The 27,494-nt window shown below is 53.3% G+C and overlaps 2 protein-coding genes across 2 annotated transcripts; both read right to left on the bottom strand.

The window, feature by feature from the left end:
* Window positions 1–1,615: 1,615 nt before the first annotated feature.
* Window positions 1,616–10,351, bottom strand: TMEM11 (transmembrane protein 11). The gene is made up of 2 exons (XM_061993277.1): window positions 10,258–10,351; window positions 1,616–2,517 (listed from the first exon to the last, which is right to left on the bottom strand). Exons 1-2 carry the CDS (start codon window positions 10,320–10,322, stop codon window positions 2,001–2,003), a joined length of 582 nt encoding a protein of 193 aa, XP_061849261.1. The 5' UTR covers window positions 10,323–10,351; the 3' UTR covers window positions 1,616–2,000.
* A 2,497-nt stretch (window positions 10,352–12,848) lies between these two features.
* On the bottom strand, window positions 12,849–26,172 carry NATD1 (N-acetyltransferase domain containing 1). The gene is made up of 3 exons (XM_061993802.1): window positions 25,972–26,172; window positions 17,029–17,147; window positions 12,849–16,285 (listed from the first exon to the last, which is right to left on the bottom strand). The coding sequence occupies exons 1-3, from the start codon at window positions 26,066–26,068 to the stop codon at window positions 16,169–16,171; spliced, it is 333 nt and encodes a 110-aa protein (XP_061849786.1). The 5' UTR covers window positions 26,069–26,172; the 3' UTR covers window positions 12,849–16,168.
* Window positions 26,173–27,494: the final 1,322 nt, after the last annotated feature.

Raw genomic sequence — 27,494 nt, 5'->3', positions numbered from 1 at the left:
CCCTGGCAAATATTCTGCACTGGTTGAAAAGGAATGTCTTCTGTGTGGCCAGCACAAGGATATTGCAAGGCCTTCTGCAGCAATACAGCACATATTGGCTACAGCACATCTGCCACTCGTTTAAAATTCATCAAGTAGATGTGATTTTGGAAGCAGACACTGCCAGGAGCCGGCTGCCTGCCCAGCAGCCACAGCCTAGCCACAGGCAGATGGAGGAGTTGCATTTCTTTCCCTCCTCTCTGCCAAGGCAACTGTACATTGTTGCTATAAATAGAGATGCTCCGGAGCACAGCTTCTTTTAACCTTGGAGGGAGACAACTCAGCCACTGTACCAGCAGAAGAGGCAAAGGGTTGTTGCTACCTAGAAATGTCTCAGTGCCCCTGGGGTTTCACCCAGGCCACGGCCCTGCTCAGGACCAGCTGCTTGTGCAGGTGATGAAAGCACCTGGCTGGGAGGTGGCGGCAGAGCCCATCTGCCCAGCACGCAGAGGGCTGGGAGTGTGCCCTGCCAACACAAAGCTGCCTCGGCACAACAACACAACTTGGAACCGTGGCCAGAAAAGCCTGCTGCAGGCTGGAGGTGAGGAGGAGTTCTTGCTGCCTGCTGTGGCAATTTAGAAAAGATAAAGATAGAACTACTGAATTTGGTTTCCAACTTCATGAGACTCCCTTCCAAGGTCAGTGCTTCAGCTGTGGAGGTCAGACTGCAGCTACCACCCAGGCCAGCAGCACACCTGTGTGCAGGCAGTTTTTATTACAGGGCTTTGCTGTTGTATTCAGCTCAGAACACTTGAAGCTGTGCCAAGCTGGCCTCATAAACATAAGCCACACCTGTTCTCCATCTGGGAGGAGGAGACCATAGAAGCAAGCCCCTATCTTTTAAAAGTAACTGGCAGATGAAGCAAAACAGTAAATCCTTCCCACTCTACGAACATGATTTTGACAGTTTGGAGGTCAAAATAAGAATTAATGCACAAGATTGAATTCAGAAGTTTCAGCTAACACAGATACAGTCACGTTGATGCCTTGCAGCAAGAGCAGGTAGCTCCAGCAGCCTATGTTCCAACCAAGAGCAGTGGGATCGTGTGGCACAGCCTCTGAGCAGCAGCAATGACACATACAGGTAAGAGCTCTCACCTCAGCAGTCCTCAGCTACTCCTGGTACAAGCCAAGTCAGTGGAGATGTACCCACCTTAGAATGAACTTGAACAAGAACTGTGCAGAATGTGTAACTGAAAACTTACAGCATTATCTCCATCGTGCAGAGAAGTAGTGGTGGGAGGTAGCAGGGCTGCAGAGGATTTAGACACTTTTAGCCCCAATCATCAATGTTTAAGTAATTACCAAAAAGATATAATCACAGCAATAAAAAGTAAGCCCTCTTCCAGGAAACTCAACTAGTCAAGTAAGAGGGGAAGCAACACTCTGCAGCTATTCCTTGAACAGATGGCTGCTGGGAACATGGATGCTGCTGCCATGGGCCGTGGACAAGAGGAATATCAGGTATGTGTGTGAACATACATAATTACCATCACTGGAGTTCCAGCAAAGCCTCCATCCCTGGAAGCACGCCATGAAAGGGAACTATGATCACAGCAACAAGAGAGCAAAAGCATTTGAAATTCTCATCCTTTAATGGTCAATGATAACTTCTGTCTGGTTCTGTGTAATACAATTAAACAATATACTTAAATGTTTCCCAAAAAAAAAGGCAGCTCTCACACCCCCTCTTTCTCTAGCTTTCTTTCATCAACATGTCGCTGCTGGATTGGACTCCCACGGCCTAACATACAGCTCTCAGGTCACCACACATCCACATCTTAAGTGTAACGAAGAACTGAAAAACCTTGGTGCACCAGTGATGTGTTATTTGAAAAATAACAGCTCTATTAAACCAAATCCTTCCCAGTCTCCACTGCTTCTCAAAGAGGAAAAACAAAATGTTACTGTGGGAGTCTCAATACACTTGTCTTTGTGGGCTTCTCTCTTCCCTGCCGCAGTCATACAGCGTAGAGTTCATAGATCTTCTTTACACAGTACACCAGGGCAGCGAGTGCTATCGTGTTGTGCAGTCTCTTTCTGTGCAGGTCGTCCTTCCTCACCAGCACCACCGGAGTGGAGGAGGTGAGCGTATGCAGGGGCAGGCGGGAAAGTTTATACGCGTCGTACTCCACTTGGTACTTGCAACAGGGATCAAACTGCCAGGAGATACCATAAAGGGTGCAGCAAGCCACGCTCAGCACACCAGCAGGCAGGGAGATGTAGTGAGAATAATCTACTGGAAGTGCCAGGGGGGTGAAGAGACAGGTGGTGCCCGCTAACACGGCGGTCTTGTGCAGGCAGTTCCCCACAGTGATCCAGCGGGCCGTCTCGTCCCCAATGCGGGTGGGCTCTATCACTATGTACTTGTACTGCGCTTCCAGGGCCTGCTCCAGCTCGTACTCAAACTGGTCCTGAGCATTCTCGCCGTTGTAGATCTCATGCACGATGTAGCAGTCTGTGGAGGACAAGGTGACCCTGGTAATGGGAAACAGAGAATTAAAACCACAGAGCTTCAAGACAGCCTTGTCACCCACCCTGCGAGGGCAGGAAAAACACCTGAAGCAGGGGCAGCCCCACAAGGTCAGTCACTGCCTCTGCTCAACTACAACTCACGACTCGTTTTGCATCAGCTCGTTATGCCTGCTCTACATTAAGTCATCCCAAAATGGGACAACATAATTTTTCTGGCTTTTTCCTAACGTGGAGGAATGGGGATGTTTTGAGAAAACAGGATCTTGTTAACAATCCCACAATGGTTCCTCACACTGATACCCGAGCAGCTTCCCTAGAGATACAAGAGGCTGCACACCTTAGAGACCAAACCACATCACAGTGTGAACCACACAGACCTCAGGAGTTTTCACAGAAAATAAGACTAGCGGCTCACCCCTCAGGAGGGCAAGTCACACCGGAAGCTTTTACGAGAGAAGCGTCTTCAGATGAATACGTTTGCTTTCTCCCCTCGACAGCTATCACCTTGCCACAGATGCAGCTTGCTATTTAGTCATCCACAGTAAATGCAACAAAGATGGCCAAAAAGCATTGCTGGAAGTGAAGGTGGAAAAGGTAGCAGTTAATTTATTACAGAAAGGTTCACTCCTCCTGAAATAGGAAGCAGCAAAGCAAGAAGGGGACATTTTTTTTAACAGTGAAGAGCAAGCTGCTCACTACCTTGAAGCAGCTCCCTACTGACAGGGCATTCATGAGGCTTGTACATCCTCCAGTTGAGCAGCAGCTTTTAAATACCTGGAGTCACATCAAATTTCACCTTCCCTCTACCCACACATCACCTTAGCTACAGCTACATTAATTAACAGACTACTAAGAAATAGGATTCTGACTGTTTACTTATCTGGAAAAGAGTAAAAACCTATCCATTAGAGCATGGCAAAATCCTCTCTTCCAAGCAGAAGAAATAACTGTTTCTGACATACTTGTGCTTAACCGGAGCAAAAGTGAGCACGTGGCCTCTAGAGGATAAAAATATCTAGATTCCTTTAGCAGGAGAACAAATCACACACATATTTGACCTAATCACAGCAGACAAAAACACTTCATCCCAACAGCATTTACACCTTCCCCAATACTGGGAGGCAAGTCACTGCTGAGGTGGAGGCTGAAGCCAGCACTTTTTGCACCACGAGTACAATGGTACCTATCTGCATGCACTGGACAACAGTGGAGATCACACGACTGCAAGCTGCTGCACTACCAGACATCACCCTTCCTGGGCAGCTCCACTTGTGCTGCATAGGGCATCAGTGGCCATCTGTAATCAAGAATATTGTTAAATCACAAGCTTTTGCCAGAAGTTGTGGCTTTTGTGAACGGCAGCGAATGTATCAAACAGCAGGACCCAAGATGCGCCAGCCTCTCTCAGAGCAAGTCTGGCTGGAATTTATATGAACTACAAGCAAAATTCAACTTACAAGCTAGTTATTGAGTCCTCTGCAGGGTGTTTCCCCCTTGGCCTGTTCACAGGGAAGAAGAAAAATACACATCCACCTGAATGCCGTGTATGCCGGGGCTCCTTTAAGGCCATCATCTTGTCAGATATTGCTTGGAAAATCAAGATTAAAGCTTTCAGCACAGGATGCAGTGGGCTCTGACATTCTGTAGAGATGTGGCAAGTATTAAAGGAAAAAAAATTGAAGGACAGCAGCTATATAAAAAGTTTACACCTCTGATATTACTAAGTGTATCAGCTAAAGTGAAGGAGTTTCAAACAAAGAACTCCAGGTTAGTTAACCAGGTGTTACACTGAGGACACAGCTGGTAATGGCTTCTGCCAAGGATTTTTTCCTTCATGACAACTATTCCAAGTGCAGCTTCTTCCAAATAAAAAGTTCCAGTTCTGTTACAGAAGATGTGCTGAGAGTTCAGGTAACTCTGTAAAACACCACCAATGACTACGTGAAACTACTTGCGAAGGCATAATGACTTCAGAGAGAAGCTATTGCAGAAAGGCATTTTCAAGCTGGAAGCTGACCCAGTGACAATATAATCCTTCAGATAAAATTAGTACTTCCTACCAAGGAGCATTTTCAGTGTTTTGTAACACATAAGAACATTCAGCATGGGTCTGCAAAGCAGAGAAGCAGAATCCGAGTTCAACTAAGCACTCCATGGAGGCTCAGGAACAGCGTAACAGCCTAGGCAGCCTAGGAACTCCCTGCCATCACTGAGGAAACAAGGGTGAATCAAACCCCTTTCCTCTCTGCCTGTGCAAGAACCATGGAGGGGGAACTGGGCTTCTACTACATTACATGTGACCTCTCCAGGCTCAGTATCAGAAGAGGCAGCACAAACTTATCAGCCTCATTTCTTCTTGCTCAGGTCTTGCCCGCACCTCCCTCTGAATATCCCTTTTTTTCCTTTCACCATCACATACACACACAGAGCCATGCCACGAACAACCTGTCAAAGGGTTCAGGAACCCAGCAGGCTTTTGCCAGAAGTAGTACTGCCCATCTTTTCTAGAATATTTTGGCTTGCCAGACTTTGGGATTTATAACAATAAAAAGAAAAAATCAAGAAAAATCCTCGTAAGCCAAAACAAGCAGATCTCAAAGATACAAAACCAAAATCACTGGGAAATAAAGTGCACAAAGGCTCCATCCCAGGTCGAGTCTGGCCCCTTAATTATGCTCTTTCTCTAGATCGGTCCTGTAACGTGGGAATGAATCCCTTATCACAGTGCTGAAGCTGCAAATGGCAAAGTGGGCAATCCAAAACCGAAGGACACAATGAAAAATCAGCTGCTCAAACAACAGGACTCGTGAAGAGTCAGCAATGTGAGAAGAAAGTCTCTGTTTCTGTGACAGAGGAAGTGGGGTTTATCATGTATTCTTTTCATCCAAGAACTGGCTGCCCCAGGAGGATGACAAACTGAAAACTGCTTTGTTTTCAGATGATATAGAAAGAGATACAGAGACCCATGGGCTCGAGAAGGTTTTAGACGGTGCTGGCATGCAGAGTAGGACCGAGCACCTCCATCCACTGAGGTAATCTCTCCTGACACAGCCTTTCAATTGAACACAGCAGCTGCACACAAACAAATCCAGTCAAAGCAATTGGATTTGCTCAAACCCCAGAGGCTATGGAGTTTGCCTTTTGGAGCTTGTCCCCTACCTCTCAGCAACAACAAACAAAAACACACAGCTCCAACAATCAGCTCCAAACTGGCATCCACCGGTTACAAAGTGCAGTGATTTCATATAAATCCCATTTTACTTAAAGCCATAGTAAATAACTCATGTCAGAGATGACCTAGTGCCAGACGTCATCAAATGCTGTCCCACGTTCAGAAGCCCAGCATGCTATTTGCTACACACCAGAACTTAAACCAGTTGTTACTATTATTCAACCAAATGACCTTCCAGAATCCATCTCTCCACCCTGCTCCTCTCCCCCTCAAAAGAGAAAGGGCTAAGTTGAAAAGTTTCAAGGCCGCTCTGTAAGAACAGTTCTGGATCTTATATCCTAGTAGTTTATTCCATTGCAGCGTTATACATTTTATACTTGAGCATTGTAAATGTCGCATTCCTGGTACTGACTGCATGCCCAAGAGGGAACAGGACAGTACTCTCAACAATTAAGCACAGCAAGATGAAAATGATGCTAAATCATCGGTGTAAAACTCAGGTGTTGCCAAAGTATTCCTTAGTTTTAAGGAATCAGTTGTTAACAGAGGTCCTACCAGCAGGAGGGGCAGAAGTGTCTATCTTAGCTATAGGGCAAGCTTCAAATTACATTTGGATTAACTTCCTAACTTGGGAATATTGGAGAGGACCAGGAGAGGGGTACTGCAGCTGGCTGAACAATAGCAACTCCAGCAGTTTCCCAGGGACAGCTCTCTGAGCAGCTCTATTTCTCTGCCTCCTGCTTGGAAGCAGTCCCCAGCAGCCTGTCTGTTAAATGTCAAGTTTCAGTTGGATACTCTTTATGGATGAAGAAATAAATACCCTTCTAAGGAGGAGGCACACCACCACTCCATGTGAAGAGACCTTAAGTTTTGCCAGGTGCAAAAGAGAAACGAACACAGTACTGAGAACTAGGCAGATGACAACATCATGGAAGAAACCCCAGGCTCCTATCACTGTCCTCTTGCAGGGGAGAATGTCTGAGCCCCATAAGCCTGCTGCCCTCAGCCTGAAAGTGTTCCTCAATCTGCCAGATAGGCTTTCAGTGAGGGTTTGAAGCCATCCCAGTATCTCAGTTCTGCAAAATGCTCAGAATCACCACTATAAACAATCTCAATTGCACAAAGCACAGGTACAGTTCTGTGCAAAAATGCTTTTTAAAACCCCTCCCATAACATGTAGAGCAAGTTTGTTTGGGTGGGGTATTTTTTTTGACAAGAATGTTCCTGGACAACAGCACTGCTTGGAGCACCAAACATACATTCAGATTAACTGTATATGAAGACCAGTCTGATTAGTGGTTAAACACACAGGAAAGCAGAGGCTTGCAGCAGCATGATAACACCCGTCGCAAGCGGCACGCACACCTCACACACACAGCCTTGTTTAGCAACCCAACAGAGGGGCTTTGTGCTGGCTCTGCCAGCAAACTGCAGAAAAGGGACATTACGGATGGCCAAAGCACAGTGTCTAGGGGCATTATTAGCACCCCAGCCAAAACTAAACTTCCCTGACCCCACAGAAATCCCTCTTGAAATTTAACTTCAAGATTAAGAAGTGAGGTGTGGTCTAGCTTTAACTCTCAGTGGAAATAATTCCACCTTAAAGTCATATCCAACAGTGTCTTTCCTTACTCAGAAGAGCTCCAGGATACAGCACACAGAAAGCACCAACCAATCCCAGCTTAAACACATGAAGAATTTCTTTGCTCAATATCCGCACGATCTACCAGCCCCAGGCCATTAGCCACAGCTGTCAGACCTGGGGCTTTAAGAAAGCTGTTCTCCCCAGGCTGTCAGTGCACATGCTTAAGTGGGGGAAGAAGAGAATAAGCGTAGCAATCGTTCTGTTCAAAAGATACACCTGAAATACAAATAAGAAAAGAGAACGGGAAAACATCCGTGAGGTATTCAAGCAGGCTCGGCAAGGGAAGACAACACTAAGGAAAACATCACCAGACCATAACAAAAACTCCAGCTACCAGAGCAAAAAGAGGTGTCAATTTTAAGTCAACTAATGATTAGCCAGGCTAATGGAAACAGGTCAATCATTGCTGTAAGCAAACAGAGTACCAGAAATCCGAGCAGTGCAGGTGGCGAAAGCAGAGACCTCTTTAAGGGTGCAGAGGAGCCAGTACAAGCAGTGGTGATGACATGAAAGCTGTTCTTTCTAGGGTTTGTTAGAACATCTCCCAGGGGAACAAATGGCATTCTGTCTGGCGGGCATCGCGCTGAGTCTCACACAGAAACACAAACGTACCATTCAGCGGCTGTTCTGTATGAAAAACACTTGGTCTGGCCTACAGATAACAATTCCCTTTAGACAGTCTCCATTAAAGAGTCTATCCAGAAGGAAGGAAAAAACAAATATTTATTTGGCTCTCTTCAGTGCTTTGGGTTATTTTGTTTAACGTTATTTCACCCCCAAAGCACAGCACCATCTGCAGCTCACAGCCAACATCCTCTGACATCCATATCCTTACGTTTAGTCCTATGGAGGGAAGCGCTTTTGGACAAAAGTACAGACTTCCTTGTATCAATGAAGCCATTTAAGAAGGGATCCAGTCTCCAGAGATCGAGTTGCTGAGCTGCTTTTTTAAATGAAAGCTGCTCTAGTCTTACGGCAGACAGTATTTTATTCACTACCGACTCTCCTCACACCGCCTCCCTACACAGAGTTGCCTTTTAGAGCAGCTGGCTGACAACTATAAAAACTCCTTGAAGCAGCTCCTTTCTGAGGAAAGCCGGGTGAGCAGATTCAGTTCAAAGGAATGTGTCTTTGCCCAGTGTTAAGAAAACTCTATTCACGGTCTAAAAGGCATCGTTTGATGACGTCACGTCTCTCACAGCTGCCTTTGCCACAACCTGCGTGGCCAGTGGCCCGACAAGACGGGTCGGTGTGAGTCAGGATGAGCCACTTGACAGAGACAGAGAGGCCCTGTCATGCGTATCTCCAGCTTGGCAACTGCGAGGAAGCAGCAGTACCGAGCTGACCTCACGCGACACCTATCAGGAGCGTGATCCTCAGTCACGTTCCTCCGCGATGACACCTAAACCAAACTGCCATCTTTTGTGGGCATTGTGAAACACCAGGCAGCGGGGTACCTGCTGTTCTGCTGCCTTGCTTCTGTGCTTTCCCACACTTCACTGTACGCTTCTCATTGGCAAAGCAAGAACAACACACGCAGCAGGTTCAGGAAGTAACTCATGTTTATGAATATCGTTGATCAGGAGATCAAGAGTAATTACAGCTTAAAAAAAATACCTCGAACTGCCATTAGATTACTGTATAGTTGACAGATTTCAGTTGTGAGTAACAGCTCACTTTGAAGCCCACAACAATTCTCACCCTGGGTAGAATAATTTCCATTGAAGTTGTTAAGTGCTCTTTTCCCTGTTTCCCCCCCTTCCTCTTCTGCTGGGAGGACAGGTCTACCACATGGAAACTCCACAGGGAGACTTGTGCCTGGCGCTGGGGCAGGTGCCAGCAGTTTTACCACCACACCACTGAGCTCTGTGGTATTCTCTGCTGTTTATATAAGCTCTGCTGATGCAGTCATTCCATTGGTTCTTCCAGTTCAATTACTTTTCAATTCCCTGAACACAGACAGCATTCCTGCAATTCACATCAGGGCCAGAATTTTAAGGGCTACTTGTGGCTCTCCTTGGCTCTGCAGACACCACACCAACAAAAAGAATTACAGCAAGGGAACAAAAGGAAGCAAAAACCCCAGAAAATAAATATAGATATGAGCTTCTCTAGAAGGGCATCAGGACAAAAGAAAACTACTCACAGCAAAAACATTGCAGCTCTCAGCAGCTGCTGCTTACATCAGTCAGCCCTGGGGCAAAACGGGGAAAATGCTAACGCATGGAAATCCAGCATTTAACTATTAGGCATTGTAAGTGGGTAAAGAACTACGTGCACAGATTTTAAAGCTGCTCGACAAGATTTTCTTCTGTCTCTTTTTCCAAATGACGATTCCCAAACTTTTACAGCTACTCTGTAGACACATCCAGCACGTCCTGGCTGCTGCTCCGCCCTGACAGAGGCCGAGAGCGATACGGAGCTCCCTGCCAGCGCCGAGGCGGCGAATGGGCCCGCTCCGGCCCCGCCGACCGGGCAGAGCGGCGGCTCGGCGCTGACCCCCGGGCGGGCGGGCCGCCGGCAGCCCGCGGAAGGAGGTCACCCTGGAGGACTCGGCGCCGACCATACCCCGCCTTTAAAAATAGCGGCGGAAGGAGCCTGCCGCGGCCGGCCCTGCACCGCCGCGGCCCCGGCCGCCGCATCCCCGCGGCGGGAAGCGCCGCGGCCGCCGCCGACCTTCCCGCGCCCGCCCGCCCGCGCCGGGAGCCCACCGGCCCCGCCGGCCCGTCCGCCCCCGCTCCGCCTCAGCGGGGCCGCGGCTCCCGCCCAGCCCGGCGCAGCCCGGCCGCGCTCCCCTGCGCGGGGCCCCCGCCCTTGCCGCGGGGTCGCGGGCAAGCACGGGGCAGCCGCAGCGCCGCTCCCAGCGCCCCCCGCCCGCCCGGGGCGCCGCGGCAGCCCCGCGCCCGCCGCCCCGGCCGCGGCTCACCTCTCCCGGCCGCCCCCACTGTTGGTGCTGCCGGGGCCCGCGCGCCTCCTTCCCCACGCCGCCATCTTGGAGACACTCGCCTCGCAAATGTCTCCGCCAGCGAACCCCGGGCCCGCCGCGGCGCCCGACGGGAAATGTAGTGCGCGAGGGGGGCCGGAACCGCTCACCCGGCGCAGGGGAGAGCCCGGGCCTGGACTGCAAGTCCCGCAGCGCCCCGCGGCACCGCCCGCCCGCGGGGGCCTCTGGGACGCGTAGTTGGCCGGGCGGGCGCGGGAGCGCGGGGCTGGACGGGTCTCCCGTCACTGGCGCTCGGCTGCGGCGGCGCCGCGGGCCTCGGCGCGAACCCCCGCTCCCGGCCCCTTCCGCCAGCGGGCCCCGACCGCCGCGGGCTCGGCCGTGAAAAGGAGGAGCGTCCCGGCGAGCCCCGGCCTGCCCCGCGAGCCAGGCGCCGCGGTGGGGGCCCTGCGAGGCCGGGCGGGAGGGGCAGTGTCCGCCCTCGCTGGGGCCGGCGGGCAGGGCTGTCCCGGGGTAAACTGAGCCCCTCTAATCAGCTCTGAAAGAGGAGCCGGGCATGGGGAGGCTCCTCCACTGCTGCATCTCTGAGAAAGGTAACAGTGTGTGGCCAAACGCTTCCCTGGAAAACCAAGTGTGAGTTTGCCCGTGTTACCGATTTCCCAGCGCCTGTTGATCCGGAGGCAGCCGGTGCTGAAGCTGTCGGGGACACACAGCAGGGCCACCCAGAGGCCCCGTGCTGGGGCGCTTGGGCGGCGTCTCCCCGGGCTCCGCAGCCTCTCACAGTGCTGCCAGCTGTCCCTGGCTCCCGGCAGAGAGCACAGCCAGCCTCCCTCCAGCCTAGCAGCGTGTCCGAGGAGAGCAGTCCTCTCCACATCTCCCATCCCTAGAAAAAAACCCCTCTTTTTTGTAACCTTATTCCCAAGGCATTTAACTGAGGAGTACCCTCGCTACCTCCATCTTTCCAGGCATCACAAGGGGCCCTCCTGCCCCTCCATTTTGCCAGCCATAACTCGGGAGTCAGCCGTTTCAGTGGAGGTAGATGGTGCATTTGCATGAGCAGGAGGGGTTGGGGCCGCATGCCCGGCCTGGCAGAGCGCGCAGTGAGCGGCGCGTTGCTGGGACGGGACAGGACGGAGCATCGGACTGTCTGGAATGTGGAATGTAAACAGGACGTGTTACCAGCAACAGCCCAGCTTCGTGCTACAACCTGTGCTGCCGTGCTGTCTCTTGGGAGCAGCGAAACTCACGCTCCTGCCTGCTCGAGTTGCAGCCCAGTGGCCACTTGTCACTTACCGTGTTGGACCAACTCATCCCTGTAAATAAGCTGTGTGCCTTGTCCCCATCACCCACTGAGCCCAGGCCTTCTCAGCTACTGAAACTGGAGCCTCAGCCTCTGTAGAATCTCAGAACAGCGGGGGTTGGAAGGGACCTCTGCAGATCATCCAGTTCAACCCCTTGCAGGTCCACCTAGATCAGGTCACACAGGAACACATCCAGGTGGGTTTTGAAAACCTCCACAGGAGCCTCCACAGCCTGCACCCAGCTTCAGGAAGTAGCATGAACGTGCTGTGCTGGGAGCCCGAGTGCTCAGGTTGTACTCCTGAAGCTGAAGGCCTTGTGCTCCTCTGAGTCACCTGCACACCCGCCTTGTTTTGCCCAGGCATGGCAGGGAACGACTCCACGGGCTGGCTGTTTAAATGTTTTTGTGCCTTAATGTTTTCAGACATCTGAGACCCCTGAAGACAAGCATTGCCTGCCCAGGAGAGGCTGCACCTGCAGGACAACTCCCAAAGACTTTGGCCTGTGATGTCAAGGCAAGACTGGTGCACGTGAGCAGGGGTGGATCAGCCAGCAAAGGAGAGGAACCAGTTGTGACCCCACTCACCCCAAGCTCCACACTGTCATCACGAGGTCAGCCAGTCTTAGGGCCTGAAATAAACCCCAACAGCTCCAGCCCATGCCTCCCTTTTCTCTTTCAACAGGAACATGCTGGGCTCGCCTGGGATGTGGCTCCACAGTGCTCTGTGACAGGAGAAGGGTGATGCAGGTGGTGTCCAGGTTAGGGGACAAAAAGACACAAGTAAGTGGCTGTCCACAAGTCACAGGGAGCCGTAGCCAACACCAGGCCTGGGATGAAGACTCCTTTGTCCTGAACCTAGCAAGCATCTTACGGACCCTCCATCCCTCTCACCACCTGGGTGGGTTCTTGAGCCAGCTCCTCTTGCTCATCAGGGAGAGGAGTAGCATTTTCTCCATTTTTTGGAGGGGGAGGTTAGGCAGTGGAGTAGCTACTGACCACACCAACGTGCAGCTCTGCCACCTTCTGCCTTTTCTCTCACCTTCTGCAAGACACAGACAGATGCATGGTAGTTACCATCCAAGAGATTTGGGGTAGATGTGTTAGAGGATGAGGAAAAGACTGTTTACATTTATGTAGACAATGAATATGCAGCAACAAAAGCAGCAAAAATCATATCCCAGACCTGGACCTGTGAAACAGGCTCCCTGGGGTCTCCTGGCTCTATGAGCACCCCCTCTTGCCCCCCACTAGGAGCTGCACAGCGAACCACTGCGAGTCAGTTAAGCCACACTTTTTATTGTATTGTGTTCCATGCATTATGTTCACGTTTTATAGTATGACAGAGGGAGGGATAACTATAAATGTTAGACATAAACAAAAGCAGAAAGGTGATTTGTAACAGGTCCTGAGAAGGAAAGGCACATCGTAACCACCGAACGCAACAGAATGGAAACCTTGGACAGAGGAAGATAACGCTGGAAAGCAGATGAGGGTTGGGGGTGTTTCAAGTTGGGCAACGTGGAAGCAGGCTGGACAGCAATCTGCATTGCCCACCCACCAAGGTCTGTAGTTCAAATGGGTTTGGGGACCTCAATATTCAACCAAACCCCTTCCACACTCCTGTTGCCAGAGAGAGTCCAGGATCCCCAACTCCTCCAGGCTTAGTCAGCACCGAGGGGCAGAACAGGACTCAAAGCTCCTTCTTGCAGAGACCAGCTGGGAAAAGGCAGCTGGTAGAGGGGCAGGAGGGAGGGCTGCCCAGCACCGAGGAACCCTGAGCCACCCCCTGTACAGGAGCCCCGTGGGCTGCGGCATCGCTGGTGACCTGTGGGTATTGCTATGGGCCAGCAGCGAGGAGCCCGGGCAGGGCCGAGGCAGGGGGCAGGGACAGCAGTGAAACACTTGGCACGGACGCTGGCACACGTCTCCGGCGGGTCGGACACTGGAGGGGTTGTAGCACCTCAAAGGGAAGCAGCAGCAAAACTCTGTGCTGTGCCTGATTTAAGGCAGCGATCGCCGCTTGTGATCCAGCACCGGGAAGCACGAAGTTCCTGCCAGAGCAGAGCAGCACAAAGAGCTCCAGAGCCAGGCCTGTCCGCCGCTGTGCAGCCACCTCAGCACACTCTCCAGCGGGCCAGGCTCGTGCAGCCCACACCACAGGGTACTGCTGGGAACTGTCACACTGGGGAAGTGAGCATGAAACCAGGGCAGAGGCTTGCAGCGCTGGGCTCATGCTCTTGCTCCCCAGAGGCAACCAGGCATACAGCTCTTCCCAGCACCCAGCCCCACTGTGACAAAGATACAATGGTGTCTTATCTTGGTTTGCAAGAGAGGAGATGGTTTAGCTTCACCTTGGCATCAAGAGCAAGGACAGTTCTATCATCACTTGACTGTAACTGAGCCAGCCTTGCTTCTGTAACTCGATGTTGCAGTGTTTTGCATGTTAAAGAGTGAACATTTAGCAGCCCAGATTTCTTCTTGAGCCCTTTTTCTTTTAGTTCATTACCTGGGACCTTTTGCCAGTCCCTCTAAGCCATCCCGAAGGTCGCAGCCAGGCTGAAACAACAGCAAGAGGGCAGAAAGATGAGGCAGTGGCACGGCTGAGCCCAATGCCTTTCCTGAGCTGCATGAGCTGGAGCTGAGACTGCTGCCGGGCACAGGTCCCTCTCCAAGCAGATGGTGGATCCCCTGTGTCAGGGCAAGGGATGGAATCTGGGAGGTTTTCCTCAAGCCTGTGGGCAGAGGGCTGTGTCACTTCAATGGTAGGCAGCCCAAAAGCACAGGCAGGCAGCAGGGCTTCACCTTGAGCTGGTGGTCGGGAGGAAGAAGCTCAGGGCCTCCTCGCTTGAGATCAGGCACAAGGTCTCCATCTCTGACCAACTCAACCAGGAGAGAAGGCTGTAGGAGCTTTTGCCTTTGCCACCACAGACTTTGCCCTGGCTCTGGGAGAGAGCTGAGCTGCCTCTTTGCCGGAGCTTCATTCGGTCCGTGGTGCAGATTGTAAACTTTAGTCCCTGCTGAGAGATAAGGTGGGTCTGGATATGGCCTCCGGGCGAAAGGCTCTTTATCTCCTTCTGCCTGGCTGCAGCCCCCAGCAGCTGCTCAGGGATGGTGTGCCAGCAGCACCATCTCCCTCACCACAGCCCAGCCCTGGGGCACTGCAAAATCCCAAGAGCTGGGGTTGGATGATGCTCTGGGGTCCAGCTCAGTCCCAGGAAAGCCTGGGCAAGGCAGGAGCCAGGCAGTGCCCCATTGTCACAGTGTTACCTCTACATCTGCCTGAGGCAACACTGAGCTGCGCTGGAGGGTCACATCCACAGAGATAACAGCATGACACGAGGGTGTTCCTGCTGCTGAATGAGGACCCACGGTGCTGTCAGCACCCTGGGCTAGGAGCTGCACAGAGGCCAGTGAGCAGACAGACCATGGGCGGGGCCAGGGCCCCTCTCCAAAGGCTGCAAGAAGTGCTGAGCATCGCTGCAGAAGCAGGCAGCTCTACCACCCAGCCCCGGGGACAGGCCAGGAGAGGATCCCAGAGGCCTTATTCCCTTTGTTCTCAGGATGTGATCATGGCTCAGGCTTTACAACCTGGGCTGCAGAAGAGCTGGAGTTGAGGGAGATGGGGGGAGCTTTCCTCTGCAGCTGCAGGAAACCTCCTTGGTGCCTGCAAAAGCATGGGACGTCCCATCGTTGCTTAGGCCAGGGCTGGCTGTTGGAGCTGGTGCTCTTCTCCTGAGCAGGCTGTGTCTACACCAGCATGGTCAACACTGATAGCAGGGAACAGAGACAGGAATGACAGCTGTGCCCTCAGGGGATTCCGTGCCTCTGTGTACAGAGGGCTGGGCAGAGCTGGGAGCTCCAGGGAGCAGCGTCTGAAGCTCAGCCACCTTTCTTCCCCTGCACACTCAAGCTGCATATGCCCTGCCACAGCCCCCGAGGCCAAAGCCCATCCCTCACACGGCTCCTGTCTCTGGTTTGAAGGTGCCGCCCTCCCAGTGTCTCCAAAGCCAATGCAGCAAAGCCTCTGAGACACCATCACAGCCCATGTGTTCTCACCTGTGCCCCACATGGGCTTGGACAAGGCTCAGTGCCAAAGAGGTGCTGCACGAGATGGACCTGCCACGGGGCTGAGGCTCCTCCAACACCTCCCTCTGTCCCACAAGGCTTAATCCACAACATTTCCCCCAGCTGCTGAAACAAAAGGGAGGCTGGTACCCCATGACCACCCCTAACCAACATTCTTCAGCCAGTTCACAGACGCTTCCAAGCAGAAGGGAGAGAATGAGGTGCAGATCGAGTCACCCCCTAGTCTTGTGGTGGAGTTTGTTGGAAAAATCTTCCTCTTCCACCCCCTGGCTTCGGAAGAGCACCAGGGCCACCATGTGTGCTTGGAGCCAGCCTGGCCCAAGGGCTGGAGCCACGCTCGCACGTGGGCAGAGAGGAGGAGGTTGTGCCCACACTCGTGCACCGCATGGATACGCTTTACAAACTGCCGGGACGTGTGAGTGTGGGAGGGGGATTTCCTGAGACCGCAGAGAAGCGAAGGCCGCGTTGAACAGTCGGGGACAGGCGCGCTGCTGTCAGAGCTGCCCTGCCTTAAGGCTGCAAGTGTTCCAGGTACTGCGGCAGCGGGTTCTCCTTCACGTACTTCTGAATGTACCAGCACGTCAGGTGAGCTTTCAGGTCCTCCTCCACCACGAAGTCCAGGGCTGCCTGCAACCAACCAGAGTGGACAGATGGGTTACAGCCAGCACCGCCAGCCCATGCTCTCCTCTGAAACGTCCTGTGGCTCTGGGCTCCCACACCTGACGTGCAGCTGAGGGAAGTGGCAAGTTGCCCTCACACATCTGCTGTGTGAGGCAGCTGAGGGGAGAGGGTGAGGGAGAGCATGGCCATACTGCCACTGGCTCCTCAGTTTAACCCCCAATGCACACAGCCTAACGGATGCTGCGCTGCAGGTGACCCAGCCGCATCACTTGGTCACCCACTTGCCCTGGCTTATGGGGCCAGGGAGCAGCTGTAACCCCAAAGCATCACCCCATAGTCTATCCTGCCCCACCCAGCTTGCATCTCCTCAGCTCTCCCTACATGTGTGCAGACCTCAAAAGTGAGGCCCAAGGGCTCACAAGGGCCTTGAAGCTTTCTGGGCTGGCCCCAAGGAGAGACACTGCATCAGCTCCTGCGAGGTGGGCATGAGGGCTGTGAGGAGGAAAAGGCTGAGCCTGGACGAGTGGCAGGACGTGCTGGCACTCACCCAGTCCCTCTTGCAACCAGAAATAGGAACCTGTCTGACCATAGGTTTCCATCTGCCCTGCCAGCTGCCCCTGTCTCCGATCAGAGCAGCGAGGGTTCCCACAGGGTACACATGCAATTCCAATGTGACAGGGCCTGGCTGCAGCCAGGGCCTCTAGCCACAGCCAGGCTGGCAGCAGCTTTCTGGGTGGCTATGGCTGTACCTTTGCGAGGTGCTTGGCTATTCCTCTCCCTCGATAGGCATCTGGCACTTCCGTATGCTGCAAGTCCACGATCCGCTTCCCCACGTACTCGTAGAGCAGCACAGCCTTGTCATGGCAACCTAGGGGGTGTGAGAGAGGAGTGAGGTCTGGGCTGGCCCCAGGGAGCCCTGGGCTGCCAGCCCACTGCTCAGGGAGCCCACAGCAGTGGGCAGACAGCTTCAGCTCTGCCACAACAGCTCTCGCGTGGCTCCATGCCCCCACAGCAGCAGCAGCTGTGCAGAGTGGTCTTACACAGTGGAAAGTCTCAGCAGAGATTTTGCTTTTGGATTTTAGGACATCCCTGGTGGTGTGAGCAGACGCAGATCTACTTGGCTCTTCCAAGCTCCTGGACCTTTTCTACCCAGCGCCTACATGCCAACACAACACATTTAGGGTAGGAAAGCAGCTGGCAGGAGGAGTGGAATGTGTTGATGGAGGAGTAAGCAAAGAGGAAAGGGGGAAAATCACAGAACCCCAGCATGGTGAAGGTTGGAAGCGACCTCTAGAGCTCATCCAGTCCAACTCCCTGCTAAAGCAGGTTCCCCTCCGTCAGGAGGCACAGGAATGTGTCCAGGTGGGTTGGGAAACATACAGAGAAGGAGACTTCACACCCTCCCTGGGCAGCCTGTGCCAGGGCTCCCTCACCTCAACAGAATAGAAGTTTCTCCTCACATTCAAGTGGAACTTCTTGTGTTCCAGCTTGTGCCCACTATCCCCTGTCCTGTGACCAGGCACGACAGATAAAAGTGTGACCCCCATCCTCCTGACACCACCTTTTAGGTATTTACAAGTGTTGATGAAATTCCCCCTCAGTCTTCTCCAGGCTAAACAGCTCCAGGTCTCACAGCCTTTCTTTAAAAGACAGATGCTCCAGTCCCCTTATCTTTGTAGCCCTCCACTGGGCTCTCTCCAGTAGTTCTCTATCACTCTTGAACTGAGGAGCTCAGAACTGGACACAGGACTCCAGATGTGGCCTTATCAGGGCAGACTAGAGCGAGATGATAACCTCCCTCAACCTGCTGTCCACAGTCTTCAGCCATGAGGGCACATTGCTGACTCATGCTTAGTTTGCGGTCCAGTAGAACTCCCGGGTCCCTCTCTGGGAGCTCCTCTCCAGCAGGTCACCTCCAGCCTGTACTGCTGCATGGAGTTGTTCATTCCCAGGTGAAGGACTCAGCACTTGCCCTTGTTGAACCTCATTAAAACAGGACAAAGCTGCTGCAGGTAACAGCGAGATCGTTTCTCTCTATAGCACAGGGGGGAACTGTCATGGCACATCAGACACCAAGACCCCAGACACTAAGACTTCTTGGCCTGGTGTTGCAGCATTTGGATGGATGTTTTGGGGAAGGTGCTGGGAGAGACAAATCACACACACACACAGAGGAGAGTGCACTGAGGCATAGGAGGCGCTTTGTGCACACACACACTTCCTGTTGCAACACTCTGACCTTTCACAGCAGTTCAGTTACAGGAAAGAAGAAGTTTCAGCACAGGTGTAAATCAGAGAAGAGCTAATAACAGCTCTTCCAGCTTTGTCTGCAGAACCCAAGCTCCTGAAAAAGCAAACATGTAGTTTCTAGAGGGTTTCGGTATTTAAAAGTGAGTTTCAGAAATGCAAGCTTCCAACCACAGAGAAGCTGAGTTACAATAACAGAAGCCTTTCCTTTCCTTCCAATGGTTTTTGGAGGGTGAAGCACTGTGAGGTTCACCTGCATTCGCTACACACTTTAGCTGAGCTCAATGCACTTCATTGTATTGCATTTCAGCTGACAGCTCCAGCCCAGATCACCCAATGCCTGTGCGTGAGAGGCACTAGAAATGAGCCCGTGGGTATTTTGTGTTTCAAGAGAAGCAGCTCAAGTTTGTGTTCCTGCTCCTTTTAGGCAGAGACTCAATCCTCCTACTTTGCATGGAAACCTTAGCATTTCCAGACTGAGTTTATTCCTGCTGGTTTCTACCCACTCATTCTTGTGCCAACATTGTTCTTGGGTGGACATAAATAGTTTCCTCCCCTGCCACCCCCCCAAGTATGTACAGGCATCAGTCCTGCCCCTGTCACACAGCTCACCACAAAGCCAAGCTCTTTTAGCCTCCCTACAGATCACAGATCCCCTCTGTCTTGGGACAGAGGGTTTGGGATGAACCGCTGGGACAGGCAGAGGTAATGGGGCGGAGAGGGGGCAGATGAGGTGCCCACCTCTTCCCTGTTACCAAGACCATTCCAGATGGGATTCTATAGGCCCATTTTACAGCCACAAACCTTTGCAGTGAAAACAAATGTATAACTGCAGCTGGCAGCACAAATGGCTCTAAAATGCTCTTAAACAGTGACTTTCACGTGCTCCAGAACCTTCCACTCTGCTCTCTTCTGGCCCAAAAACTTTCCATGACCTCTTCCTGAAGCCTTGATGGGTTTCAAACTAAATTATTCTCTATGTGATGACAGAGCAAAAGGTATTTATTTATTTATTTAATACACCTTTATAGACATTATCTGTTTAGAAGTATCCCACACACAAATGCATTTTAAATCAGAACATGATGCAGTGTCTGCAGAACCTCAGATCTGCCCTGGACAGACTTTTCCCCTCAATATTCACTCTATCGCAGTCATACCACAGAACCCCAGCCAGGACAGGAGCTGCAGAGCATACAGATGAACACACTCAGAGGTCAGCCAGCTCTGCAGAGAAACTCAGTGCTCCCACTACTGTGACAAACCAGTCCCACATCAGAAAAACATCCTGGTTCAGCCGAGTGCATAAACACATCTGTTCTTACCTCAGTGACGGGACCCTGAGCCACTCAGCACATGAAATCAGGGACACTCATGCCACAGGGCATGGTGTGGGCCCTGAAGTGACACTGGCGGCTTGGGAGGAGATTGCTGCTGCGTTCCCACTCCTGCACAGCCCTGTCCTCACCACTGCACAGCCCCAGGGCTGGGAGTATCTCCCAGTCCCTCTGTCTCCAGCTCCCTGCTCACAGTAGGGCGGTGGGTGATGCAGAGCCATAAACTGAGCACCTGGACTGCGACAGGAGCTGATGTGGGGGGAACAGCCAGATATGAGTGGTTAAAAGTCACCACAAACACACCCTGCAACCCCTCTGGTCAAGAACATGCCAAGCAAAACCCATGAGCTGAGCATAGCTGGACACACAGGATTGCACCACTATGGGAGCTGGAGGCAGGAAGAGGCCCAGATCAACAAAGGAGAAACAACCAGGGATCCGACAAGATTTCGATCTTGTGAGAGAGCATCCCACTGGATTCCCTCCTGCCTGCTGTCAGGCTGTGTGCTCACAGCAGCCCAGCCTCCTCATGGCACAGCTCCTGCAGGAACTGCCTCTCCTGAAGATCAAGATCCCTCTTCCTCTACTAAGCAAGGCTGAAGGTGACCAAGAGCTCACAAAAGGAGAGGAGGGACCAGCTGGTGGAAAGCCTGTTTCACAGAATCATTTTTGTTGGAAAAGACCTTTAAGATCATCAAGTCCAACCCCTCCCCTCACCCTACCAAGCCCACCACTAACCCATGACCCTCAGTACACAGCTTTGCGATATCTCCAGGGATGGGGAGTCCACCACCTCCCTGGGCAACCTGGAACAGTGCCTGACAACCCTCTCAGGGAAAAAGTTCTTTCTAATCTCCAATCTAAACCTCCCCTGGTGCAACTTGAGGCCAATTCCTCTTGTCCTATAATTCATTACTTGAGAGAAGGACTGATCCCCAATTCACTACAACCTTGTGTCAGGGTGCTGGAGAGAGTGATCAGGTCTTCCCTCAGCCTCCTTCTCTTCAGACTAAATACCCTCAGTTCCCTCAGCTGCTTCTCATCAGACTTGTGCTCTGTTGCTTTGTTGCCCGTCTCTGGACACGTTCCAACAGCTCCTTCAGAAATAGCAGCTCTGCACATTCTCTCCACGCCATCCTCACCGGGGCCCACAGCTTCTGGGAAAAGCAGGGTGAGGCTGGCTGTACCCCCAAACCAGGACCCTTCCCGTGCTCTCCATGAGCACCTCCAAGCATAACCCTCATTTTTCCACCAAAAGGCCTTCCCTGGAGGGAGTAGAAAGGGGAGCAGAGGCACCTCACTACAACATGATGCTGGAAGAAGCCAGCCTTGCTGCTACATAGCACCTTGGACACGGGAGGCTGCTCCCAGAAAAGGGAATAAGCTGGAAGCAGCATCACAGGAGAGGCCCAGCCCTAGCTTGTTGTAATCTTCCCCAAAGAGAGGGCACGCAAGCAGAAACCACACCAAAACATGGCCCAAGAGGGATGCCACAAGCCAGCTTCCTGCCTGTCTCATCCCCTTGGACTTCAGGGCAGGGATTTTATCCACCTGCACAGAGCCTGGCCAAACAGGCTCAGGCATGGGCAGGCCCAAGCAGGATCCTGTGAGCAGGGTCACGATGACTGACTGGCAGACACTCCCCTGCACAGCACCTCGGCTTCAGCTTCGAGGCCACCCGGAGCGAGGGAGTCTGAGTCAATGCAAATCAGCACAGAGAGAACGAGGAGCAAGGGGAAACTGCTGAAAATGGCAGCACAGCTGGTCCCCAGCCTTCCCATCACAGGATGTGCAGGGAAGAAGAAGCTTTTCCAGGAGGTGGGTGAGGGATCAGGTCTAAAGTTGCTTTCCATGGAGGGTTTCCATGGGCACCCATGAAACAGGCACTGAGCTTCCACCCAAGCACAAGGGACGGCTCTGGACAGCAGTTGAGGTCCCTGTGCCGGAGGCTCAGCCACACTGTAAGACAGAGGGCCCAGGCTGAGCAGCTTGTGAGCCTCGGGGCTCCCAGCCTCGAGCTGAGGAAGGGACATGGCAGGCACCTGGGAAGAAACAAGCACCCAGCCCATCCTTTGCTGTCCCCCTTTGCCAGGGCACACAGTGCCTGCCCAGTGAGGAGATGCTTCAGTACTAGCCACACTGCAGGATCCATTACCCGAACCCTTCTCCCTGTCCTTCTGCTCGAGCTCTAGCCCACAATACACCATTGTGTGCCCTCAACCAGGGCAGGGGCCTGACGAGGGCTGGCTGCTGCCTGCAGACCAATTTCTGTGCTCATCAGCCTCCACAGGCAGCCCTTGAGCTCCAGCCTCCTTGAGGCACTGCTGCAAAGCCATTCCCTCAGAGGAAGGGGGAAGACAACAGACACCAGCCCCATTTGCCACTCTCAAACCCAGGAAAGCCCAAAGGCAGGCAGCAGCTCAGCTCTTCTGGCTGCCGAGCCAAAAGGTAGCCACTGAAAGCGTGTGTGGGGGGAGCCAAGAGGACAACATGTCCCGAGGAGCTCGCACACCCCAGGTCAGAGCTCACTGCACGTCGCAGGCCGGCCTTGCTCCCTGGGGAGCCACTGGCATGTTACTACGGAGAGAAAACACAACAGTACAACAGAGCCAAGCAGAGACACCATAACCATCAGAGGGGCCTCGCTCGCAGGGGCAGCGGCAGGGGAGGCCACTGGTTTGAAGCGGTTTCCTGTTTAGGAGCTCTCTCTCGGCAACTGCAGCACGGGAGAAGAGTGGGGACATCTAGCAACCAGTTTCCTTCATCCTCACTGCAAACTCAGCTGCTTTGCCCTCCTAAAGGTCGCCTGCTCGAGCAGGGAGGAAAGCACCAAAGCACAACCTGCTCCAGTTCTCCTAACAAACCCGAGCCTGGACTCCTGAAAAGGAGCTCCTGAGACTCAGGTTGGCATCAGGCAAAGCTCCCAGCCACTGGATGCTACCCAAAGCCAGCGGGGAGGAGTGGGAGGTTTGGGAAGTGTGGTTTGCTGCATCCATGCACTGAATGAACGAATGAATGGAGACACCAGCACATCCCCGAGGACCCGGAGGCGCTCAGTGCAGGCGGTGAGCCCATCTACCAGTGAGACAGCATGAGGGGTTCCACGGGCACTAAAAGCTCAAAGAGGCTGCTGCTAAAAGTGCTGTTCCTTTGCCCAAGCAGCTGTGCCAGCAGCTGCACTGACCATCTGACTACTTTGGGGGAGGGTCTCTTTGGATTTCTTATTTTGACCAAAAGTTTAATCTTGCTTATAAAGAAACTCCTCAACTGTTCCTGACAAAACCAGCCTATATGATTCCCATGGAAGTTTTTTAGCTTCAACAAATTGATGTTCTCCACAACGTCAGGAGGTTTCTTGCTAGCTCGTGCCGTTAGTTACACCTTAATGGATGACTTCCAGCCTCCTCTCAGAAGCTCGGTGAGATCTGGTTATAATCAGTTTTACTTTCAGCTTCTCAACGCTTCTTCATTTGGGTTGCAAGGAAAAAATGTGAATGTGTTAAGGTGAAGCACCTGTTTCTGTCAGAGTTTTGGGAGTCATGGGCAGCAATGAGGGAAGAGAAGAGCAATGAGCAAAGAAAGGAGACAGGGCAGCCCAGAAAGCATCAAATGCAATTCGTCTTCCTTGCATACCAGGAGGGAGTCCCGACATGAGGTTATGTAGGAGCACAAAGGCAAACACAGGCCGATGCTGGATACAAACACCATTACAACTAGCTCAGAGCTTTCACTGTGTCTCAGGCCTCCTGCTGCAGGGGTTGCCATAAAACCTCACCATAGAAAGTTTTATACCTGACATCACACTACTATAAACCACCAAGCCCAGAGACCAGCTCTTACTGAAGCTGAGCAAAGCCTGGATCCTTGGTCCACAAGCCCAATGCATCTGTTTCCCCAGAGCATCACCCATGCTCAACATTGAGCTGAAATTAGGACCAAGACAGCGGAGACAAGCTGACCCTGGAGCCCATTGGTGAGCTGCATGTCTGCCCCACAGGCTGCTGTTCAGTAACACAGGACAAAGTTCTCTCAGAAAGACACTAAAAATGATGCTGACATTTGTGCCTGGCTCATTTCTTATTTGCTCCCGTTTGCAGCCAGGAAAACCCGCCAGAGCACTCAGCACCCCTGATGCTCCTCGTGCCAGGAGCAATGAGGGGTGCAGGAAGTAAACACCCTGCCATGTACCCACAGAGATGCTGATCTTCTGATTACCTTTCAGGGCTTGGCTCTTACCAGCAACGTCCTAGCAAGAAGGAGAGACGGATCACCTGCTCCACATGGTTGTAGTCAACTGAGCAGCAGGAATACTGTCACATCAGGATGCTGCTCAGCTCAGCTGACTTATGTAGACAGTGCTGAGCTCACAAAAAAAAAAAAAGAGGGCTCAGGCTCCCTGAACTCCCAGAAAAAACCCACATCCCTGATCACGGGATCTACCTACAACCCTGGGAAAGGCTGTGGCTTCCCTGAGCCGCAGTGCTCCCCTCCTGAAGCAGAAGGCTTTGTGTTGATTCACACACGACTCCCACCACAAGTCCCACACTTGATTCTCTCAAAGTTCATCCTATTCAATCCCAACTCACTCCTGTTGCTCAGCTGCCAAACACTCCTCGACCCACAGCATGGCTGGCAGAGCCTTTATTTGGCAAACCACAATAAAAAGATTACATTTCCCTAATAACTACCAGCCCTTAGCTCTCGCCTCCCTTTCATGCACGTAGGACCTTCATTGGCAGCACTGCGTTGCAGCTCCCGCGATGGCAGCGGGCACCCATCACCCAGGACCTCGTTTGATCTCTTTCTGTTTGAAATAAGCACTTGCTGAAATTGTTTTCTCCGCACCCAGCCCGCACGTCTCCTCCTCCCTCGCTCCACCACTGCCCAGCCTCTGGCATGCACTTTGTAATTAGTGGTTGAAATGAAAATGGGGGGGGGGGGGGGGAAGAGGAGTCTAAAATAAAATCCAGACTATTCCTGTTGTTTTATTCAGGATGTCTCCTACAGTCTGTATAATTTCTGAACTACCCATTTTTATGTAGTTTTAAAAAAAAAGGAACTACCCTGCAATTTCTGTTGGGCAGCAAGGCAGCCTGTTTTCCCCAGAGTGGTTCTCACTGAATATTTGGGATTAACTATTAAGAGGATAGCTGGAAAGGAATCAGTGTGCAACAGAGAAATTTTAGTGGCACCTACCTTTTTCTGTTCACTCCACCCAATGTGTGACAGAGCTGTTGGGGGGGAGGGGGGGGGTCACCAGACCTCCACTACCCTTGTCCCATGGATGCTGATGGATCCATGCTGTGGGAGCTACTGAACCAGGTGCCAAGCACCGATAGTGCCAGGGGGCCCATGGACCCCTCAACCCTTGAGGGGCTTTCCCAGAAGAATCTCATCAGAATCCCACCACCAAGCAGTTCACATACTGGGACACATCCCCAGCACTGACCTAGAGACCTCCACACTGGCCAAAGGCACCTGTTTCTGGGGGGGGGTCAAGCCAGTCTCCCCCAAACCTACCCATGTCAACATAGAGGTCCACACACCACAACCAAGGGAGTCAAGAGATCCCCGCATTTCCCGGGTCAAGCTTTTAGAGAAGGAGGTGGGAAGGATGGGGGGGAAACCAGCAGGAACAAGGGGCGCTGGGCAAGGCACAGGGGTGCTACCGAGGTAGCAGAGAAGGAGACAAACAGTGGTAGGATAAAGCGTACAAGAGAAAGAGCTGTGGGACTCAGTGGCGACGGGGAAGCGACGGGGAAGCGACGGGGAAGCGACGGGGAAGCGACGGGGAAGCGACGGGGAAGCGACGGGGAAGCGACGGGGAAGCGACGGGGAAGCGACGGGGAAGCGACGGGGAAGCGACGGGGAAGCGACGGGGAAGCGACGGGGAAGCGACGGGGAAGCGACGGGGAAGCGACGGGGAAGCGACGGGGAAGCGACGGGGAAGCGACGGGGAAGCGACGGGGAAGCGACGGGGAAGCGACGGGGAAGCGACGGGGAAGCGACGGGGAAGCGACGGGGAAGCGACGGTCTGGGACTCCCCTGGGAGGTGTCAGCGGGAGAAGAGCGGAGCAGGCACCGGGGGCCCGGCCCCCCGCCCCTTACCGTTGAGCCGCACGGTAAACTGCCGCCGCTTGCGATCGTGCTCCACCTGGATGGGGCAGCCCTGCTCCAGGAGGCCGAGCGGTGCCGAGTGCGCCATGGCCGAGCCGCGCCGGGCCGTACGCGACACGGAGCGCCAGCAGCGGCGGGTGGGAGCCCGGGGAGCCCCGCGGGGTGCCGGCGGGAGGCGACGGGGCCGGGCCGGGCCGTGGCGGCGGGAGCCGCGGGGCTGCCACCGGCGCGCGGCCGCAGGAAACCAGCTGTGCGCCACGTGCCCGCGCCGCAGCCAATGGCCGCGCCGCCGTTTTGTTTTGGTGCGGCCGCCCGGCCCTTAAAGGGACAGCGCGCCCACGGGCCCCGGCGCCCCCGCGCGGGCGGGCGCCACGCCGCTGCCCTGCCGTGCGCTGCAATGGCACCGAGGGCCGCGGAGGAGGCCCCGGTCACGCCCCCTCGCCCCCGCCCCCGTGATGCCTGGACCCTCCCGGCCGTGCTCGCCCCCGCCCCGCCACAGTCGGCCCCCTGCAGCGGTCGCTTTCACAGGGCAGCGGGGTCCACCCACGGTGGAAGGAGCGGGGGGTCCGTCACCATCCCTCACCCGGCAGCACAGAACACCCCGAAAGTGCCAGGAGGCTTTGAGGTGTTGGCCTGAGAGGCCCCAAAAGCAAAGGAAACCTCATACATCGGCTGCCACGGGACACCACTGATGCCGGGGCATGGGACAACAACGACATGACATAATCAGTGTCTGTGGGACACTTGCACTAAAGTGCACCCTCGAGCCCAGAAGTGCTTGAGCTTCCCATACCCACCATGTACACCAGGGGCTTCTCAATACTCTTGGTATATTCACCATATGCAAAAACAGGGGAACAAGTGAGGGGCTTTGTCTCCGTGCCCGTGGAGCTGTAGCAGCAATACCTTGATGTGTTGGAACTGAAAGCTCTGGGAGGCAGAAGGTGGGCCCGTGCGAGGCGTCTGCACGCCGGCTGTGCAGCGGGGCAGGCTGGAGGCTGCCTGTGCAACAGGAAAAGCAGCAACACCTAGAATTAATCTGCAACTTGTAATAGTTCACTGGCAGCTACTATGCACCTAAATACCATCTCGTGTAGCTTGGCCCATGTTTACTCATCTCTTTGGCTCCTGTTCCCTGAGTTAGAGTCCATCAGCTGATGAATTCATCACGTCACTTGATCTGTTTGGTTCGTGCTGCTCCACCAGCTGATGCCGGTGCTGGGTGCTGACATTTGGGTCTGTTGGGGTCATGCTGTCTCATCCCCGTCGGGCACAGGCACCCACGGTATCCTCTGTCCCACAGGAATGGGTGTCTGCTAGGAAACAGAGCTTTGTTACCTTCCTCCTCCATGAAAGGCTAGAAAATATCAATGGTGAGATGTCGGCCCTCTCCTCATCGCCCCCCTGGCAGCCTTCACTCTGCCCATGCTTCTACACGGTATGGTGGTGGGGGAAGATAAAAACAGCAAAACAGCAGGAGGAGGGGAATGCAGGGGAAGGCAAACACACTGCAA

Source organism: Colius striatus, chromosome 3, assembly GCF_028858725.1.
Source record: "Colius striatus isolate bColStr4 chromosome 3, bColStr4.1.hap1, whole genome shotgun sequence".
NCBI lineage: Eukaryota > Metazoa > Chordata > Aves > Coliiformes > Coliidae > Colius > Colius striatus.
Note: the sequence above shows the minus strand (reverse complement) of the source record. Positions and strands in the feature narration are given on the sequence as shown.

Bases quoted from the DNA above. Each gene is read 5' to 3' on its own strand.
- NATD1 (XM_061993802.1), bottom strand. From the start codon at position 26,068: ATGGCGCACTCGGCACCGCTCGGCCTCCTGGAGCAGGGCTGCCCCATC. The intron at 17,148-25,971 runs GTAAGGGGCGGG...CACACCCCCTAG, and splicing joins GTTTACCGTGCGGCTCAACG to GTTGCCATGACAAGGCTGTG. The intron at 16,286-17,028 runs GTACAGCCATAG...GGTTGGTTGCAG, and splicing joins TAGCCAAGCACCTCGCAAAG to GCAGCCCTGGACTTCGTGGT.
- TMEM11 (XM_061993277.1), bottom strand. From the start codon at position 10,322: ATGGCGGCGTGGGGAAGGAGGCGCGCGGGCCCCGGCAGCACCAACAGT. The intron at 2,518-10,257 runs GTGAGCCGCGGC...TCCCATTACCAG, and splicing joins AGTGGGGGCGGCCGGGAGAG to GGTCACCTTGTCCTCCACAG.